The following is a 21439-nucleotide window of genomic DNA, read 5'->3' as shown; positions in this document are numbered from 1 at the left end:
TTCATTTTGTCTGCAGTGAAAACTTATCGGAGTCCGACTCCATCATCAGTTCAAAAACTTCATTAATACGATTTTGACTAAAATAGGACCTGCAAATTGCCTAAGGAATGCAAATTGCTCGCAATAAAAGTTTCACCACGATGGTATGCTGCTAATCTATCCACCGCAGCTATTTATAACCGTCCAATTGTCAAACTCCGAAGAAGAGGATCAACAATGATTGAACCGCAACCGATGACGTGAGCTCTAGGTACAAGAGCAGCCACTTGAAGTGCTACTTTCGAGGTGCTACTTCAAGATCCTGAATAAATTTATCGAACTGAAACTTTAAACACGTGCTGTGTCTAAGCTTTACCAGCATTTCTAAGTATATAGAAGCCGAGGCAACTGCCAGTCTGCCACAACCAAACATGATCGAGGCTGCATCTTTCCATCACGGAAGACCAGGTGCGGTACTCAATAGAAGCTCTATCGTCCCCTTAAATAATATAATTATTAAAAATGATACATGAACGTGCGTTGATGTATACAATGGCATGTGCGGATCCTAGGCCATCAAAGTTCGTTGATGCATTATTGCAAAACATTCAGCTTTGTATTCTTCAAAGTTCATCTTATTAACATATAATCTATATACTCGATTAATCGATAGCGAACTTTTTTTCACCGCAACATTGACAAATATACACGGCACACTGTTTCAACGTTGTTAAGGCGTCAGCAAACTTCATTTATTTTATAAATGTTACGAACTTGTTCAGTAGGAACTAATTGATGACAGATGTTGTGTTTTGGTGAGAGCTTTCAAAATAATTGGCTCCTGGCCGTGGAAAATTTAACCAATTTGCAGTAGCTATACGAAACACATAACGGTATATTTTTGTGTCAGAAACTGGCGATCATTTTCTGGATTAATAACAACAGGTTTGCCTCAAATGTCAATTTTTTTCAATTGAAAAGATGTGATTAAGTCGACGTAAAAACATTAGAAAAATTAAATTTTCACCAGAAAATACGTCAATTAAGCTTCTGTTGATTGATTCACATCTGCAAATGGACACGATCGCGTTCAATGCCAGTTTTTATTACAAATTTTCTCAAAAATATTCCAATGTTTTGGCTTATACGGATGAAATCGAGAAGGAACAAACATTTTCAAAGATGTCTTGGAGCTGGATAGAATTAAAAAATTGGCATATTTACAAGTTTTAATGCGTTACGATTGATGTCGAAGTAAGTAAGTAAAACATGTATTTATAGAAAGCTTGGTGAGTCGCACGAATTATTGAGAACATACGAATTAAGAGGAGGCATTGTTCACTTTCTCAGTAAATTAAAAAGTCAAATTAAAAATTAATTATAGCTCCGATTGAAAAGAGGCATATTAATGAACATTTATATATTTAACAACAAACTGTAAAGGAAATTCAATTATTTTAACGTAAGTGTTGCTAGACCTCAGTTATTCAGTAATATTTGCAAACCAATATATAATTTTTTTCAAGTTGTTATAGTGTGTTGCACGAGCAGATGACACCTTCAACACATTTTTAGAATTGACCCACGTAATAAAATATTTCATTTAAAATCAAAGAGATTTTCTTGGTTTTAAATTTCCTAAAGTGAAATTTTCTTTATTCATCTGCATCTTAATCGTCGTAATCCCTTTAATCGTCGCTTTGTTTAATGTATGTTCGTAAGGTCTGGAAATGATCCCTGAAAGGCTGAATCTCGTTCATTGTTTACCAGGACTAGAATTGTTCACCTTCAACCCAGCATCAATCAGGACTAGAATTGTTATCAAAGAAAATAGAAGTGTGATTTTGGATGCAGAATCAGTGGTATTTGAATCGTTATTATATACATCGTGTTGGATTTTACAGATGAAAAAAATTAACAGCTTAAAACAGATATGTGGCAACACTGACAAGCGTATGTCAACAACAAAGTGGAATTAGTGACGATTTAGTGGTGGATGTAGCTGGTCGCCCGCTTTAGAATTTGGGTTTATCAATTGGGTACGTTGCTAATGACGCGTTCTGAAAATTATAACTATTATTCAAACTCATTTAAGAATCAAAAATTTTCGAAAGCATGGATTTGTCCAGATTTTTTATACTAACCTTATTGAAGGTTTTAGTTCTCGTAAAATTCTGATTCCACAGTTTTCACTAATCACTCTGAAAACTCTGTCAACTTGTCAAGTTCATAAAATTATATTTATAGTCTATAATCTATTGAGAGTCATGAGTCAACCCACTGAACCCAGTACCCACAAATCAAGGTTTTCAAAATTTCTACAGATCACGCTCATGGATTGATATTTGATATTATACCAAGACATAGTGGCAAAGTTCAAACCAGAGCTTTTTTAGAATCAGTTCATTTTTAATTTCCTCATTTACTAAAGATTTAAACCAATTTATTATGTATGATAATGCTGGTATCCAGGATACTTTATTGGTCTACTTATAGGACTCAAAAATGAACTTGAGGGAGAGTCTAAAAAACTCTCTGCTTTGCCACTATGTACCAAGATATTAATATTGATCCATTCCCTTGTGTTTGTGAATCAAGTCACAAAAAGTACAAGAATCGGCAACAGCCAACAGGCCATGCCCGCCATGGCCCATGCCCCATTGGCCTATTTCTTCAGTGCCAAGTGCCGACACTTATATTTTATTCAAGAGATTGAAGCCTTGAAGGCCTGCTGTCCTAACTCCTAAGGTCAAAACGTACCTAATTTCATCTAAAAGATTGAAAAAAACACCTAAGTAATCACTTTATTAGAGAACTAGTAGTACTATGAGTCTATGTATTAATTTTCTCTGTGATTCACATTGAAGGCCTGCTTTAATCCTTTTGTTTGTTCTTTAATTTAATCATTTTATGAAGACTGACAGTGGTGAGTGGCAGGCAAACAAAATATCTTTCAGAAAACAGTTAATTTTTATTCCCCTTAGTTGTAGGACTTGTAGCTGTAGAATTCAAAATGTAATTTTGATTGCGGTCTGCAGAGCCAGTTAAAATGACAACCAGGATCCAGTTAAACTGACTGCATAAAGTGCATTTATGTATGTAATGGTATCTTTGTCTCATTCTTTGAAATTTTCTAAATTTGGAGTTAGGACACCAGCATTTATTTTTTGCCTTCATATGTTAATGGCTTTTGAGATGGCACCCAAAATCTTGACATGCGAATATGTTTTCCAATAAATTTGATATTACATATATGATATATCAGTAGGCATTCTGTAGGCCTACCATATTTACTGCTTAAAAATTCTGCATACTAAGTTTTTCTTGAGTGAATCTTGACTTTGATGTAGTTGCCACACTCAGGATGATGTATGTTTTAACGGAATTTTTCCACGCTGTATGACTTTTTTAAGCCATTGCTGTGCACAGTCAGCGCAACTTCTGGCCATCCCCGCTTGCATGCGCAAGTGTCGGCACAGCGCGCAGATACATTTTGACAAGGGACAAGAGACAGAAAACTTATAATACTCAATATTTGTTTAATTATCCACATCAATAATCTATGATTTTCCTTGATGTGGAAATTTTGTAAAAGTAAGAATCTAGAAATTTTTTTTGAAGAAATTTTATACAAATTTCTTATACGAACTGACAAACATTGTTTGTTTACCTTCCGTAGACTGTCCAGACCTGAGGCAATATTCTGACCGGACGTATAAGGCAAGTGGTGAATAACCAAGTCCTCAGGAATTGGGCATATGAAGTAAACAAATATTAGTGTTAAATGACAGATTTTGCTTGTTCTATATATACTACCGGTATTAGTGCGCTGATAGGGTTATTAAAGATTCTTTGGTTAATGAAAGGAGTCAGAAATAATTTCATCATTCTAAATGATGGAAAATAGTTTCAAGTGCGAAATCTTGTGTAAATAAAGTATGGCTAGACATAACTGTCATCAGAAATTTCCAACATCGTATTTACATACTTTTACGCAATGCTGATTACTTTTATGCAATACTTAGTCCCAAAGTATGAGAGTAATGGGACTGCAATGCAGTCCCATACTTTTATGCCATGCATGTGTCATGTGATGAGTCTATTCATATTTCATATATTCATATATGAAAGCTATGGTATTCATATTTCATTAATGTTCGTTATTAGTCTATATAATTAACCTTCAAAGTTGCAAAAAAATGAGAACTGATAAATAAAAAAAAATATAACTCAGTTCTCACAGCAGTGAGTGCCAGAGAGCGTGTTTTCTTGTTGACGAAAACTTGAGGTCACGGACAGACGGACAGACAGACAGATGGATATGGCGAGCACAATAGTGCACTTTTTCCATAAATGAGAAAATGTGCTAAAAAGTGTGGTGCCTGTATCTTTGTTTTCAATGGGTTTGCACCAAACAAACCCATTTCTCCTGCTGGGAGGATGTCGGGAACATAATGTATTCCTGACATTGACATTTGGGTTTGTACTATTTGCCAAAATCAGTCCTTCTTTAGAAGGAACCAATCTCAAGTCATGTGGATTGTTGCCTTCTACTATTCAGTTTTGTGATTAATTTCCAACCGAATTGTGATCTATGAATAATGAATAAATATTCATAACTGTGCCGACTCTTAGAACCTGAGTTAACACGTTAGAAATCTAGTCAACTTGATGCAGATATTTGTTCGTGCACAATAGCATTGCTGCACATTCATCTCTAAACAACTTTAGGAGCACGGTGCAGGCTGGTGCATGGTGCACTTTTTTGCCGGCATATTATGGCGCACAGCGCAAATTGATGCAATGATAATAAAAATTCCTGCATACCTGGCACATCTTCCTGACCACATTGTAGTTGCAATTACTCTCGTATAGTTTAACTATAATGTATCATTGTAAAAAAATTTATGCATTAAAAAATTTGAAAATGTCTTTAAAGTGAAGTAAATTATTTTTATTGGTATTTCATGGTAAAATTTTAAATTTGTTGCAAAATCTGCCCCAGTTCAATACTTTCTCTTGTGGTTTGGAAAACAAATTTGTAACTCGCACCGAATCGCAGTGATTGAACTCTTGGTTATGAGTTTTTGTCATGGCTGCAAATTGCATAAGCCCATTGCCCAAGATTTTGTAATGAATAATGTAACTATATAATTATCTTTTTACTTTTCAGAGATGATCAGGCCATGACTACCACTGAACAACATGGAGGCAGTAGCCAAGCAGCCTCATCTGCTTCAAATGGTAGTGGTGGTAGTGGCACCACCAATAGTAGCAGCAGCAATGGAGATGCAGTCAATGAGCCTCAGCAAGAAGTGCCTGCCAGTGGTCCAATTGTGCCAGGAGGCCCAAATGGTCCTGATGGAACTATTATAGAAGAGGTATATAAACATTGTCCAAAAAGCTTTATTTTGGCTTTCATTGTATTTCAGCAATGAATGCATAATACAGACTTGGGTCAGGTATATAATATTTTGTCTAGAAATTCATGCCAGCATTAAATAATTTTAATTTATCATTACTTTATCATTGAAAACTCAATCATTTTGCAGGTCATGACCACTGTGGTAGGCAAGAAGCAGCCTGTCCGTGGTCAGGCATACAGAGCACCTAGCGGAGATTATACTTCCTACTACTGTGCTGATGACACTCTGCTCTACAGACCAGGAGGTAATATGGATTTTTCAGTAACATCTTTCTACTTTTATTTATAATGAATATTTTGCCAATCATATTTTATGCAGTAAAAGGGTGTCAGTTCTATAGGTTGCTACTGTAATCTATTGCTAACACAAGAGGTAATGTTGAAAAAGTGTAATTAGTCCATTTTGAATATTGACAAAAAAGTATTGTAATTAGTCCATTTTGAATATTGAAAGACAAATTCAGGTTTTCTGTAAAATGTTTTTTCAGATTCAGTTTACATTGAGAGCCAACGGGCTGACCAACCGTTCTTCATTTGCTCTATACAAGAATTTCGTCGTGTGAGTCTTCATTTATATGTTTGTTTGATTTTTAGCATAAAAATTTACTTTAATTTTGGATGAATTTTTTGTATTTTCAACATTTTAATTGTCATTCATGTGAACCCAAACTGAAAAAATTATGAAATACTAATTTTATGTACTAATTTTGTTATTTGCTCCTGTCAATTATACTATCCAACTTAGCTCGTTGTATTCAGGTAATAGGTTGAAATTTTTTACATCTGTATTTTTGATAACTATCATGAAAAATACTTAAATTTAGTCAATTTTTTCTCCTTTAACTACTTTGATTGCTCACGTGACAATGATTATTTTTTACAGAGCAAGAGAGATAACCTGATGGTCAACATAAAATGGTTCTACAGACCCTCTGAAGTTCCTGAAACAGTTTACCAGCTTCTTGTCCAGGATAGAAACACAGAAAACAGTAAGTTTATGTTCCAATGCTTGAGTGATGTTTTGATGAGATTTTCTTAACTCTATGCGTTCTATTATATTAGTGCTGAGAAAAAAGTTTATCACATTAGCAAAGTTGAGCTGTCACGCAAATAAGATGAGATATAATTCCCATTTTGTGGTGAAAATAATTTGAATAATTTTAATTACCTTGTGCTTTCATGCCTACTACACTGTTCTGTTGTTACAAAAATTGTGTTTCTTGCAGATAATAAATCGCTGGCAATTGATGAGCCTCTGATCAAGTCTCGTGAGCTTTTCATCTCAGATGCAACAGACACATACCCAGTGTCTGTCTTACGGGGGCATTGTCGCGTTGACCACTATGCTGACATCCATGCTGTACGGGAATTCATGCCTGATAAAAATTCTTTTTTCTACATCCTGGGGTGAGTTTAGCCATGCTTTTTTTTTCATGCTTGCCTACTAAAGCTTTCATGCAAAATATTACCCATCATAAAAAACGGCCTTTCTTGTGTTTATGAGGATATATTGATGGCTTATGGGAGAGCTTGATGGCTTATGGGAGAGCTTGCTAATCGTTCTTGTCATTAGTTTTTGTGTTTCACAAATAATTGAATGTTAAATTAGTTCACAACATCCAATTGGAAAGATTAGGTAGTGTTATTTTTATATGTAATGTAAAATAATGCAAATAATCCATAAAATTTTTAATGTGCAGATACAATCCAGAGACCCGTCGACTCGCCAGTACACAGGGCGAGATTCGTATTGGACCTTCTCATCAAGCAAAACTTCCTGAGTTTGAGTGAGTCATGTTCTGAAGTTTATTCATTTTGTACAATTAGTTGAAAATATTTTGGATCTTTCTTTCAGCTTTATTCCGGTCTTTTACTGGGTAGTTGGATGTTTATAATTTAATTCATGAATCCACTGATTTAGATCGTATATAAGTACTTATATCATTTGTCTGCTTAAATCGCAAGTTCACAAGGAATTTAAAAGCAAAGAAAACGCCAAGAAATCTGGAAATAGTAAATCGCTAGGATTATATATTCTTGTCGTACCCCTAGGACTAAGTTGTTCATAACTAGTCCTGTTTATTTCGATATAATGTTAGGTCTTGTTTAGGTTTTATGTCTGTCTTTGAATTTTGACTTTTAAAGTGATTTTATTCATTTTAGTTTAGTCGAACTGATGATGGAGCTGGACTCCGAAACGTTTTCAATATTGATATGGTGAATTTTCTTGGCGTTTTCTTTGCTTTTAAATTCCTTGTCCACTGATTTAGTCATGTTATAATTTTCATTTAAGTATTGTAGAAATTTTCTGCCCGTGATTACTTTACATCATTTTAAAAATGTGCACTGCATTCTGAAGAATGTCTATCGTGAGTATTTGCCGAGTATAGATAATTAGTTCCGTTTTACAGCATTTTTATATTAGTAGATACTGTACTACCTGTCCAACTTTATTTTGAACATCATGCAACTTCACTGTGCTCCAAAATTTACTCCATTGAGTTATTTTCTTGTGCAGACCTCAAATTCCTGGGGAGCCTCGCGTGGTGCAGACAACACGACCTCTGGAAGAAATTCGCTGGTTGCCTGGTATGGCAAAAGACACTGACATAATCATGTTCTTGAGAGCAGCTCGCTCCATGGCTGCATATGCTGGTCTTGTCGACTCTGGGTCAACTGAAGGCTGCAAGGCGGCCTCTCACGATGACACCACCATAGCAGCTCTCGAAATCGTTAGTACTCAAGTAACTCTTCTCAGTTCAGCTTGTGAAACAATGTTTTTTTTTGTGTTTGGTTCCACAGGTATTGGATAAATTGAAGTATAAAATTATCAATGGGTTTACGATCATTTAGTCTGTTAGAGAGTTTTTCATACTGCATCTAGTGTATTCTTGACTATTGAGGTTGGCATAAAATATAAATTTCTTAATCATCAATCAATTTTTATGTATGTAATGAGCTAATATGTGTTCAGTGGTGAGCTTCTTATCACTTGATTTTGGTACTACTACTTTTTGCTTTGGATTCCAATATCAAGTGTAATTTTTATTATATGCTGATTGTGCTTCACATTTATCTAATAAATTTCTGTACAGCTTCACAGCTGCGATTACGACCACGACCTGGCGCTCCAGAAGCTGGTCAAGTGTCCGTTACCTCAGCGGATAGACAAGAAGTGGACAGAAGAAGAAAACGTAAGGAATCTATTTCTTGGCTCATTATTAAGGGCTTCATTGCAACTGAAATTTTCATTTATTACGAGTCCATTTACTTGTGGTCCATGAAATTCATGTTTGCAATTGTCTATTACCACGCTGCCCGATGATTCAATTAGTTGTACTGTACTGATTTTAGTTTGCTAATTTCCAGAAAAAATTCATCAAAGGACTCCGTCTGTATGGCAAAAATTTCTTCAGAATACGAAAGGAGCTGCTATCGCACAAGGAAACTGTAAGCATTCTCCTCTATTTACATTTTCATCATCAATCTGCTAGTGATTCACTTTCTGACTTTTTTACGATCACTTAATTATATCTTCAATGATTACTGAACTGGAGTCTCCCGTTCGGCGTTATAGTGCTTAATGTGAATTTTTTTGAACATTTGTTTCTTACTAATGACAACCTGTGACTGGTAAATTTAATTTCATTTGTTTTCTTATTTTTACTTTTATCCCTCCAACATTTGCTTGTTCAAATTGTAATTTACTCTCTTATTACTTGATCGAAAATTATTTGTGACAATTTCTATATTCGTATGTGTATAGACTTTATCGAAGTTCTTGCAGTACCTAAATGCAGCTGCTTGGAGCATTAACAGTATTTCAGACCAACTACAAAGGTACCAGACGCAGCATCATAACGATTTGAACGATGACGACTGGTCGGAATGTTTTGTATTGCATTCTGCTCAGCAAACGCCATATTGGCGTTTGCTGAGGCGTCCAGGATATCACGTTGCCTGTCTTGTGTGTCACAGAGCGAGCTGGTCTCCCACTGCCGTCCAGGATATCACGTTGCCTGTCTTGTGTGTTGTCACAGAGCGAGCTGGTCTCCCACTGCCGTCCAGGATATCACGTTGCCTGTCTTGTGTGTCACAGAGCGAGCTGGTCTCCCACTGCCGTCCAGGATATCACGTTGCCTGTCTTGCGTCTTGTCACAGAGCGAGCTGGTCTCCCACTGCCGCCCAGGATTTCACGTTTCCTGTCTTGTGTGTCTCAGAGCGAGCTGGTCTCACACTATTATCTGTGGAAGAAGACCCCGGCGGCTGCTGGGCACAGACCACATCGTAGACACCGACGGCAGAACGTCCTGCGCAGGATCCGGACGCCGCGAGCTCCTCGACACAACCCTCCTTCAGATCCACTAGATCCTTCATCTACATCGGAGCGCGAGGACGACTCCGATGACAGTGACAGCAAAGACAGACAAGGATACCACTGCAGGCATTGCTATACCACCAGTAAATAACCGAGTATTTGTTCTGAAGAGAAAACAACTATTCGACTTATTTCATAAAGCTAGGAAATTATTATGGTATTTTTGCAAGTCTTTTTGTGCATATAGAGATGCTTGTGCAGCTCTGGTTTAGTTTGAGATCATTAATGATTTGCCGTATGTACAGGAAAAACATTTTACCCTTGAAAACATTTGTATTGCCATTTTTTGATCTTCCACGAATTAACATGTGCAGTACATTCTAGATACTTTATGCCAATTTCATTGTATTGTTTATTTATCATTGCCCTTAGAGAAATGATACCCAATTTCCTTATCCCAATAGGCTCTAAAGACTGGCACCATGCTGGCAAAGACAAAAGCTTATTGTGTTACGACTGTAGAATACACTTCAAAAAATATGGAGACTTGCCTATCATCATCAACCCACGTGAACCACCCCCAATATCAACGCAAACGCCCACCTCCAAACAACAGGTAACTAAGTTAAAAAAGAGTTATAAGTGGGTCATTGGGTATAATTAAATTATTTGCCGTCGATTGTATTCACGCTTTTGGGGTGTTACGAAATTTATGACTTGATAACGGAAATGTTGCAGCAACCAATATTAATTGGTTTAAATGATTGTGCAGGTTGAAGAGGAAGTGCGGATGGTTCGCACCCGTACTCGTACCAAAGAACAGAACCAGTCAAGTAGTGTCTCTACAAGCACGGCTGCCACACCACCTGCACCTCCTACCTCAACCTCCAACCGACAACAGCTCACTCCACTGACGTCATCACCACAGCAGCAGCAAGCAGCTCTTCAACAAAATAAACATGGCCAAAAGCGCTCTCGCGCCAGCACTCCTGATACCCCCAACTCTTCTTTCAATATGATTACTTCCTCTGCACCGACATCCGTCGCAGCTGCGGTTTCTTGCCACGTATCAACTTGCATAACAACGGCATCCACGACCATGACTCACTCGGCTCAATCTCAAGCCGTCACAGCCGCAGCTTCCCCTCTCAAAGATTCCAGTATTGACGGAATTTCATCTAACCTGAACCAAGGTTCCAATGTCAGTACAATGGCCGGCAATTCTGTTGGCAACCTGAGTACCCCAGCCAGCTTAGATGACAGCACTCCCAGTCCCGACTCTGGTTCCGAAGTTGATCCCATGCCTAACATGGAGCGCCGCAGCACGCCTCTACCTCGGCAGTCAGCCTCGCCTGCTCCTAAGAAGGTAATTTCTTCTTTTATGGTTTCCTGGTTATTTAGTAAGCGTTTCTGGTTATTTAACAACTTTTTTTGTTTAAAGTCTTCATTACCACAATTTTATACTTACCATCATCTCGACAGAACACTTGATATTGTGACAAGTGTAGGTTCCTGGGCTACTGGTATACAAATTCACACTCAAAATTTGTTCAAAATTTCCACCGAAAATTCGAGTTATCTTCTCCATCGTAATATGAAATCCTACTTGCCGTAATTTACGTTTTAATTATTAGCCGTAATTCTTAAGCCAATTACGATGTCCTACTTCTTCTAGATTGTTTTGTTTTGTAACTAATAAGAGATGGCAATGTACAACTCGTTTGCAGCTATTAAGATACTGTGCCAATTTGTAACTTGTTTGCAAGCTATTAAGATATTGTGCCAATGTTTAAGGGGAGCGTCTACCCTGAAATTGAAAATTTTTACTTTTTCGGTTTTTATACTAATTTTAAAGCTGACATTCTGCCCTATCCAACGGTACCACTGCCATCGCTCTACGTTGATTTATGATTTCACGACATTTCATGAAAGGGGGGCGGGTGGGGGAGTTCTTTAAGTAATTAGATAGGAACTTATTAGCTGCTGAGCTCTTTAAATATAGTGTCTACTTGAGTTGTGCTGCAGTTACGTGTTTAGTCTCATCTTAAAGCTGACATTCTGGCCTATTCAATGGTACCACTACCATCTCTGTACGTCGATTTTCACGTACACGACACTTCATGAAAGGAAGGCGGGGGGAAGTTCTTTCAGTAATTAGATACGAGATAATTCGCTGTCCACCACTACAAATATAGTGTTTTTGTGAGGTCTGACTCAGTGTGCCTCCGGGCTTTGTAGCGAGAGATGCGCATGTAGCCGCTCCCATCATCTTTGAGTGGAATCAAGCTCCAGAAACGTTTAGTTTGGAATCTATGCTACATTGAGCGCATATTGTGGTGCGCGCGGGACTTTGTCGCGCTCTCCTCAACATTCACACTTATTGTCACGGAAAACCTATCTCCTCCTAGAGTTTTGAAGCTACATCAATGAGACATATAGCATTCGATTTTGAAAGGGAAGATCTACAAACGTCACTATGTCGTTTTTCCAATTTCGTTTTAGTTCGGATTTTATTTTGCAAAAAGTGGGGAGGGTGGGGGTAAAATCGAAAAATTTCAAAAAATATCTGAAAAAATGCTGCCACACCCACAAAAATTAGAAATCCAAAAAACCGCTAAGTGACGTTTTTAGATATGGTCTTTACGCATCGAATGATATGTGTCTCGATGTTGTACCTTGAAAATCCTAGGAGGAGATAGATTTCTACGGTACCCCCTTTTTTGGCAGTTTTCTATGAATTTCACGTTTTCTTTCATTTTTTTCGAAAAATTCACACGAACAAAAAAGTCTTAGATTTCGGTTTTACATATGGGTACCAAGTTTCAGAGTGATCCGTCTGTAAATAGCCGAGATAATTTTTAGGGTAGACGCTCCCCTTAACTCGTTTATTATTTCCAAGATGGAGGATCGACCGTCTCCATTGGCCAGCATGGAGTCCAAGAAATCAATTCTGACTAAGCGCATCCGAAACGAGGACGAGTGCAGCGATATCACACTACCCAAAAAACGCGACCTGGCGTCTCCCTTGCAGGTACGAGCTCCTCTGGCGCCCTTGCCTCTACCTAAACTTAATGCCAGACGAAGCTCCTTAGCAACTCGATGCCACGAGCGAATTTACTTTACTCAGTTCAACAAAGCAACGAGTTGGTGGCGTCCGTATCCATGATTGCTATGATTAAGTGCAATTGGAGGCTTGCTTGGATCCCTGTTTGATGATCGATATGATTCGAGAAAAGGAGTACAGTTCCAGCTTTTTGGTTTGTATCCATCCAATTGCCATTAAATGTTTAATTGTGCATAGTTTTCTTGCAATTTCGGTGTCCTTGAACTTGTAAAAAATGTAGGAGCGTAATTAATGTAAAATTTGGTACCACTAAACGAATTACCAACTTCTTGATATTACTTTATGTTGTGTGATAGTGTGCTAAATGAATGCTCCCTTACTGTCACTTCTTGTATGATATTTACATGTGAATAAATATGTGCCTTATCCCCTTCAATATTTCAACGTATGAATAGTTGAATCATCATATTTTTCTTGAATTCACACTACTGACCAATTTATGTTGAATTTATTTTTTTTTGTTTATGCAGCTCTAAATTGTATATTTTTTCAGTATTCCTTTTTTATATTGAACGCTACTTCCTTCTATTTGTGTCTTTATCATATTTATTTATTGTTTATTTGTGACATTATTTTATAGCTAAATGGGTTATATCAAGTGTTGAAGCGGTAGGGATAGGATCTTGAAATAGGTGTAAATTGCTGTCTTAGGTAGGAACGACCACTGAGTTTTGAGTAATTTTATGAGCTCCAAGTCCGTTTTAGTGTTGAGCAAGTTATAGAAAAAATCAAGTTTAATGCGCTCACATAGTGGTTTAATCCATCTCTGTAACCGAGCAAATGTTCGCCGGTTCAGCTGAATAAGGTTCAGTTGTATTTGCTATAGACACCGCCCATTTATTACTATGTGTTAAATGCGCAATTTCTTGGTGTCCTCAGAGCTGGGATAGCCAAGCCACAAACGACGCTGCAGTCGTTGTCTCGTCAGCATCTGCTGCGGTGGTGAGCAGCTCTGACACGTGCAGCGTTGTCAGCACGGCTGCGCCCGTCTCCTCTGTCATACCTTTCACTGTTCACCGTCATCCCGGTCTGCCTCATCCCTCTCCTCCTCCTCCTTCTCTTCCTCCTCCTCTTCCTACTCCTCAGGAGACGTCCTCCTCCTCTGATATCTCAGCGCGCACTGAGTCTCCCCTCTATTCTGCGCCTCCCAGGCTCCTGCTCGGCCCCCCGCCCCCGGCAACCAACGCTCCTTCCGTCACGTACTCCAACACCCCCGTCGCCCCGTACTCCACAGCTCCTTCCCTGCCAACTGCCTCCATGGCACGCCCTTCTTACCCTCCCCCTCCAGTGTCCATGCCCTCACACTCCCACATTTACGGGCATCCTACCCTCTTCCCCCCGCCTGCTGGGGCTTCTCCTCGTCCTCACACTCCCCTCGTGTCGCACTCCCAGTCTCCTAAACCTCCCCCTCCGGCACACTCGTACCCACCACCGTCCTCGGTTCCGGCCACCAGCGCCAACGCGCCTCACTCACTCATCCCGATCGCCCATCACTCCAACCCCGCCTCACATGCGGCGAAACAGCGTCCTCCCCACGCCATCATGGCCTCCATCTCCCCTGCCGGCATCGCAGATAAAGTTCGTCATCTACCGCCCGCCGTGCCAGCTCCTCCCGTATCTCCCCACTCTTCACCTTTTCCTCACCTGCCGAAACCTGCTGACCTGGAGGCTGGCGTACGACTGCCTATACGTCCCGCGCCGCCCGCACACTCCTCGCACCCCTACTCCCCTGCCTCCTCCCAAAACGCGGGATACCCAAGATTGGGCAACCTCTTTACGCCCCACAAGCTGGAACTGAAGCAAGAGGAGGCTCCCCTTAGGCTTCATAAACCCAAAGTCGAGCCCGAGCCGCTACTGAAAATGGAGCCCAAAGTTGAACCTAAAACCGAAGTGAAGAATGAGATGGTGAGTGTGAAAACTGAGGGTCTGGTGACCGTGAAGCAGGAGAGCAGCTTGCTCGCGCGGCCTCACGAATACAAACACGAGAAGCCTGCAGATCGGGATAAGCCAGAGATTATTGCAGAGATAAAAGCTGAGAGTAAGCCTCCGTCTCTAGCTCCTCCTCCAGGAGGGTTACCACCTCACCTTGCTTCCTCAATGCAGCACTATCCCTACCTTTCATACCCTTTCTCACCTGTGCAATTGCAGCATAGCTTTTCCACTCGCTCCGTACTGTCACCTCATCGCCCGCCTCCTCAGTCCGCTCAGACGCCGCCACGCTCGACCCTGCCTCCACCGCCGTCCCTCATTTCCACTCTCACCACCTCTGCCGTATCGCGCTCCGCTCCTCTCTCAGCTCCCCCCGCGCATTCCCAGGTACCACTTTTCTCGCCCTCGCGCTTGCCTCCCCATCACCTCCCTCCCCCTCCGCCATCACACAAAGTTGCATCATCGCCTAGCTCATCCCGATCTCCAGGACTCTCATCACACCCTTCTATGCCCCTGCCCCTACCCCCCGCTGCTCACACCGGCCCCGCCACCATCACACCGCTCAACGCTCACCGCATCGCGCCATCGTCGTCCCAGCATCCGCCTCCCACCACGCAGGCGTTGCCCGCCAACGTCAACCCCGCCATGGCGGTCTTCGGGTCCCAGGACGACAACGGCGAGGACGATGAAGACGAGCACTCAATGAACAGGGAGCCATCACCTCCGCCCAAGATTGAGGACTCAGAGTGCCACAGATCTGGCAGTGCCATGTGAGTTATATCCTTTGTAATTTATTCAGAAAAACCATTCAGGCTTCCACTGCAATAAATGAACTGGGAAGTCTAATCATTTGCCTTACAGTCAACGAGGCTTTTTCTCATGCTTTTACAGATAAATTCGTTGCGCTATTTGTTAATTTTCTTGACTCGCTAGAAATTTATTAATAATTAATCTAATATAAGTATCAATTCAAATTAATTTTAAGTTCTATGTAATATGTAAAGTGAAAATGTGCAAAAAATTTGATGGTTGCAGTTTCCTGAGACATTGGAACCGTGGTGAGAACAACTCGTGTGCCCGCACGGACCTCATCTTCAAGCCCGTGCCGGACAGCAAGCTCGCCAGGAAGCGCGACTCCCGCCGCCTCGCGCAGCAAGACAGGGAGGACCGCGAGCGTGCGCAGGTGCCGTACAAACTAGTGCAGCTTCTGATGTATGGTGGAATTAGACCGTACCGTGTCATTTCTGTAGATATTGGCTCGGTACTGTAGAGATTAACTCGGTACTGTAAAGATTCACTTGTTACGAATTTTGGGTTCGTATGTTCACTAGTTTTAATATACTAGGAGGACTACCCACCTCCTTCTATCGTAGGGGAAGAGGATGTGAGGAAAGCCATCGCTTCCTTCAGGCCGGGTTCGGCGGGTGGCCCGGACGGGCTCCGCCCGGGTCATCTGGTGGCCCTGATTTCGCGGAAGGCGGGTGAGGCGGGCGCGAGGCTACTGGCCTCCCTTACCGGGTTCGTCAACCTGGTGATTGGAGGGCGGGTTCCTGAGTTTGCAAGACCGGTGTTCTATGGAGCCACTCTATGCGCCCTACGGAAAAAAACGGGGGTATTCGCCCCGTAGCGGTTGGTAACACCTTGCGTCGCTTGGCTACCAAGGTTGGAGCATGGCCATTGTCTCCGTTAATAGAGGAAGCACTTCAGCCGATCCAATTGGGGTTCTCCACCAGGGGTGGGTGCGAGGCTGCTGCTCATGCAGCTCGTGCGTACCTCGGGCCGGAGAGTGTTTTTCAAGGTTGACATGGCGAATGCATTCAACAGCCTGCGACGTGACGTGTTCCTGGCTGCTGCGCGGGCGAAAGCGCAGGGAATGTATAGAATGCTGTACCAAGCATATTCGGAACCGTCCCCTCTATTCTTTGGGGGGTCGAGTTTGGTATCCGCGACCGGCATACAGCAAGGCGATCCTTTTGGCCCTGCTTTATTCTCTTTAGGAATTGACGAGGTGGTACGCCGGNCCTCGGAGTCGGTGTAGGCCACCATCAGAGGCGTTAAGGTCGGGGCCCTGATCTTTGACATGAAACCATTCCCTGTTTTTAATTAATAAAATCAATTCCCTTTTTTTTGTAGGAATGGTGAGTGTGGGAGGCCTTTAAAAAAAATATATATATACTTAATTCAATATTAATACATTCGCCATATTTTAACTGCAATATTCACTAATGATGCGTCGAACTGATGATCAGAGGAAAGCCGCTAGTGGAACTCCTGACCGACGAGGAGGCGACACCCCCAAGATGATCGAGGAGAGGTCAGGTCTTGGGTCTGCTGCTGTGGCCGCCATGCTGGGCGCCCCGCCCCCCTCAGCCGCGGCTGCAGGCTTCTACGACAGACTCTTGCCCCCACGCAATGCGCCTGAACCTTCCCAGCTTGCTAGACTTGGGTAAGTTGTTTCTGAAGAACCTTTTCTGTCCTAATTTGAACAAACATGAATTTGAAAAGGCTATGCAAATATAGTTAATGCAAGTTAACTTTGTTGACTCAATTTTTCTTTTTCTTTCTTAATGGTAATTACAAATAATATTGTTGAAAAGTCAAGAAAATTTCAGAAAATAGAGCATGGTCATGTGCAAGATTTTGTTTGGGTAAAATTGGAAAAAAATAATAATTGAAGAGCTGTGAGGTTTTTTTTGGGCGGTTGTGTGTTTCCGAGGATTCTAATTGTTTTTTAATTTTTAACCTGTTGCTAAGGCATTACATATTTTCATGTTTGATTGAAATTTCATTTGGCCTACGTCATGAAAATATTTCAGCTACATTTCCTTGTTCAGGGAATACGGGCGCGCGCACTCAGGCCTCTCCCCCGGCTCGTCTCGAGGCCTTGTCATGGCGCCCCCCGTGAGCACCTCAGCAGGACCTTCGTGTACGAGCTCCTCTCTGGACCCCATGATGTCCTACGCTACTCTTCTCGCTCTCTATCCTCCTGGATCCAGAGAACGACTCGAGCTTGAAGCGCACGAGCGCGATTTCCGTGAGCGTGAGCTTAACGATCGTTTCAAGGAAGAGATGCTGAAACGCGACGCTGCTGTTCATCATTCCCTTCAAGCCTCTCACTGGCTGGGTGGACGACCTCCAGGGTATCCTCACGTTGTACCCAGTACCCTCGCCCCGCACTCAACAAGCAGCTTTGTTCACCCACCGCCCCACTACGTGAACGCCTCCCTCTACGGAGCTCATAGTCACTCAGTCGCTACTTCTGCACTCATGGCAGCGGCTGCTGAGCGAGATCGATACGAGCGATTAGGTCTGACTTTATCTCTTTATGAAACTAATTATTTTCATTTTTTACTTGTTATGAAATCAAAATCAATATTGTTCATCTGTTAGTTAAAAAATCTAGAAGATTGGCAAATAGTTTGCTTGTATGAGATCCGATAAAATAGAATTTTGCCGGCTAGAGGAAACATAGAAATTTGGGTTCAGCTAACCGATTAGTTCTTATGTTTATTAACATCTCCTAATATAATGTATACAGTTCTAAGTTATTTTTTTCACAAAGCGCGGCAGACGTAAGCCAGTTTCTTTAATTAATTTTATTTCATGAATTGTTATGATTATTATTCATTATAAAATAATAATAATATGATTATAATAGAATTTTGATTAATAAGCGGAGTGTACGATGCAGTTTTGTCAACCGTGCAGCAGCAGCTGCCGTGATGTCGCCCTACCCACAACGACAGCTACTGCGGCCTGGCGAGCCCCCCCAGCACCACCCCTCACTGCCCCCCAGCCCCTTCGTGACGTCACACGCCAGCGCCGCTGCTGTCGCCGCTCTCCTCGGAGGGGGCCGCCCTCCCTACGATGACCCTCTCTCTCAGGTAGGCGAAAAGTATAACCTCCAGTAAGTTTTTTCAAAGTAGCCGTTATACGTATGTCTAACAAATTTTGAATTATCTGTACATATAAGTGTGTGATGAATGAAGAACTTCTACGAGTATGACGATTTCAACTTTACTGAATTTTGTTGAAATTTCTTCCAGTGTCAGTGAGTCAACTGTTGTCTGTACATGATCTCAACTAGACTTGCTGCTCAATATTCCTAACTAAATTATGGAAGATTATTTGTTAAGTCATTGAAAAATCGCGGAAGACAATTTTCCCAAACCAGTCGGTTATTTCAGATTTTCAGATTGTCCTTATTGTTTGAATTTTAATGTCAATTTGATATTCGTGTAAATTTTATTATTATTTTTACTTTTTGCTTATATTACTTGTATTTGTTCAGCTGGCAGCTGAGCAGCTGCATCGACAGCTGCTGCTTGACCGAGATCGTTATGGTCACCTGAATCCTCCAGCTCCGCCCCCTCCGCCCGGTTCCTTCAGACCTTAGCTCTCGCCTCACGCGGAGGAAGCGACCATCGGTCGACATGCTTCTCTCACGTCCTTGCTTTTTTTCGACCAGTAAACTGGATACTTTCATGCCTCCCATGCTTGGATATTCCCCAGAACATTTTTTCCGAACCAGCTATGGGTATTGCACCAGGGAGAACTTATAGGCTTATGTCTGGACAACTTCGGTGCGAGCGGTTTGCTGGACTCCCAAAAGCCTTAATTGTGCAAGCTCCGTCGAGTATATTACTTCATGAGACCGTGTAAGAAAATCTCGAAAGCCGAAGGCTTCGGATGTCTTCTACGGCCTGATTTAAATCTCGCTTGGTTGTCATTCTGGACCTCATACATGCCGTTATCGGGAGGCAACTGTGATCTATTTCATGAATTATCATAATTATTCTTAGTTACGGTTCGTATGCTGCACTGCGTACTTGAGTGAATAGATTAATCTATGATTAAAAAATAGGACGAAGATTAGAACGCTCCCTTCTTATAATTGTGCTTCCTCTTGGGCAGAGAACTCGATGTCATTACGGATCGAAAACAATTGTCATATATGTACCCAAATCGGTTTTTTAAGGATTGTTTATTTTGGTATTGAAATTATTACATTGTATGAATCTTTGTTTGTAGTTCAACCCACGTATCATCGTGTTGATTTTTATTGCAATGCATATTTATTTGAAAAGACGTGATTTTTGGGAAATGTATCAAATTCTATGATCTCTTGAATATTTATTACTTGTTCGGTGGATTTGGTGGCATTACCATCGACTTCTAAACAGTCCATGCCAGCTTGATTTGAAATACGAGTATGCCCAGCTGTCGGCTAGGCAACTCTCTGTCTCATTCTTTTTCGTTGCATTTTAGTTTCATTGTTCGTCATTATCTCTGAACAGATGATCTCTTGCTCGCCTTTCTCGAGCTTCCCTCACCGTTGCTGTATGTGGCCAACTCTTTTTGAAGCTCTTGTCATACGTGCGTATTTTTCGTGATGTTAGTCCCTTGTAAATAGCCTCGACAAATGGTATTCTGCAATACTTATTTTTATAGCAAATCTGTGTTTTGATGTGTGTTATGGTATGCATGGTGTCCCTCGTATGTTCGCTCTAGCACTTACTTGCCCACTTACATACTTGTCTCCTCTCAGGATTCCTAACTGAGCTTAGAGCTTGAGGTCATTTTCTGTTTAATGCCCTCTTCACCTCTTCCATCGCTTGAGCAGACGTCCGACACCTGATCAGAGTTGCTTATCTATTTGGTCACTGTCCCTCATTATTTCCCGCTGAAAATTGGCAGTCAACCGACAGCAACACGTCTTCACTTTCACCCGACGGCAGTCAACCGACGGGTGACTGCCGTCGGTGCAATTTTTCACCCGACGGCTGTCATCTCTTTCACCAGTCAGCTCTGGCTGGCGACAATTTTGGCTTCCATACGTAACCCTTGCCAGCCTTCTAAAAGGTATGGACAATTTATTGTGTGCTTGAAGGATAATAAAGACAACGGCGATCTGCTCTTTCATCTTTCAGTTCGCGTTGGCGTTCATTCTTTCGTCTTATGAATTACTAAGACAATTCGCTTGTTCAACCTAATGTCACGGAATCAAGAAGAAAGTATGTGATCCCATCAGTTTAGAGAATTTTGTTATTGTTGGACGAATTATGCTTGGAAAATTGATTCCCCTGTCGACATTTAATATGTTCCGTTGTGTGCCTCCTCTTTGGGTCTTGCATCAGTTTGATATGTACATTAGAATGCGGTAGCAGATTTCACGTGGCGGGAAATAAGAGAATTGTTTTTAAAACCTGACTTTCAGGTCGCTGCTAATCGAAAAACTGTATTTCATACTTTCTCATTAGAGCAAGGTGAAGATATTTATTCAGAGACAATTCAATTGCTGATGATCTACGCATGAACTCGTGTAGTCATTGTTTAAGCCAATGCTGTCATCAGAGAGATGAGTGTTTGCTCCGCATGTAGAATTTTGTATAGCGTCTGTCGTACACCGTCTAGTACATAGTTCTTACCCGTCTTGTTTTGATACCTATTTTAACGTACGGCTCGGAGAGGCTGCGTTATGAGTGCGATGGAACGCGACTTACACCACGTTCCCGTGGGCAGGTATGCAAGCAAGTGATTAAATCCATAAGAATTGTATATCTTCATACACTCTTACTTCACGAATAACTCGGCATGCCCGTACCGTTAATCTCGACCCCGCATCTAAGCGCCATGCGATCACTCAACTGCTATATTATCTGAG

The 21439-nt window shown here is 41.2% G+C and overlaps 1 protein-coding gene across 2 annotated transcripts; it reads left to right on the top strand.

Moving 5' to 3' along the window:
• Positions 1–1757: 1757 nt before the first annotated feature.
• Positions 1758–21204, top strand: LOC108671969 (arginine-glutamic acid dipeptide repeats protein). Of its 2 annotated transcripts, none has more exons than XM_018159572.2 (20): positions 1758–2018; positions 5153–5360; positions 5532–5649; positions 5893–5963; positions 6288–6393; positions 6631–6811; positions 7105–7191; positions 7923–8136; positions 8500–8598; positions 8774–8854; positions 9625–9865; positions 10187–10338; positions 10495–11088; positions 12622–12753; positions 13726–15545; positions 15811–15958; positions 17025–17221; positions 17610–18082; positions 18487–18659; positions 19067–21204. In XM_018159572.2, exons 2-20 carry the CDS (start codon positions 5166–5168, stop codon positions 19169–19171), a joined length of 5187 nt encoding a protein of 1728 aa, XP_018015061.1. In that variant the 5' UTR covers positions 1758–2018; positions 5153–5165; the 3' UTR covers positions 19172–21204. The 2 variants fall into 2 exon arrangements, with proteins under 2 accessions (XP_018015061.1, XP_018015060.1); XM_018159571.2 differs by having other exon boundaries at positions 18484–18659.
• Positions 21205–21439: the final 235 nt, after the last annotated feature.

Source organism: Hyalella azteca, unplaced genomic scaffold (assembly GCF_000764305.2).
Source record: "Hyalella azteca isolate HAZT.00-mixed unplaced genomic scaffold, Hazt_2.0.2 contig16900, whole genome shotgun sequence".
Classification (NCBI taxonomy): domain Eukaryota; kingdom Metazoa; phylum Arthropoda; class Malacostraca; order Amphipoda; family Hyalellidae; genus Hyalella; species Hyalella azteca.
The sequence above is the reverse complement of the archived record's forward strand: the minus strand, read 5'-3'. Positions and strand labels throughout refer to the sequence as shown.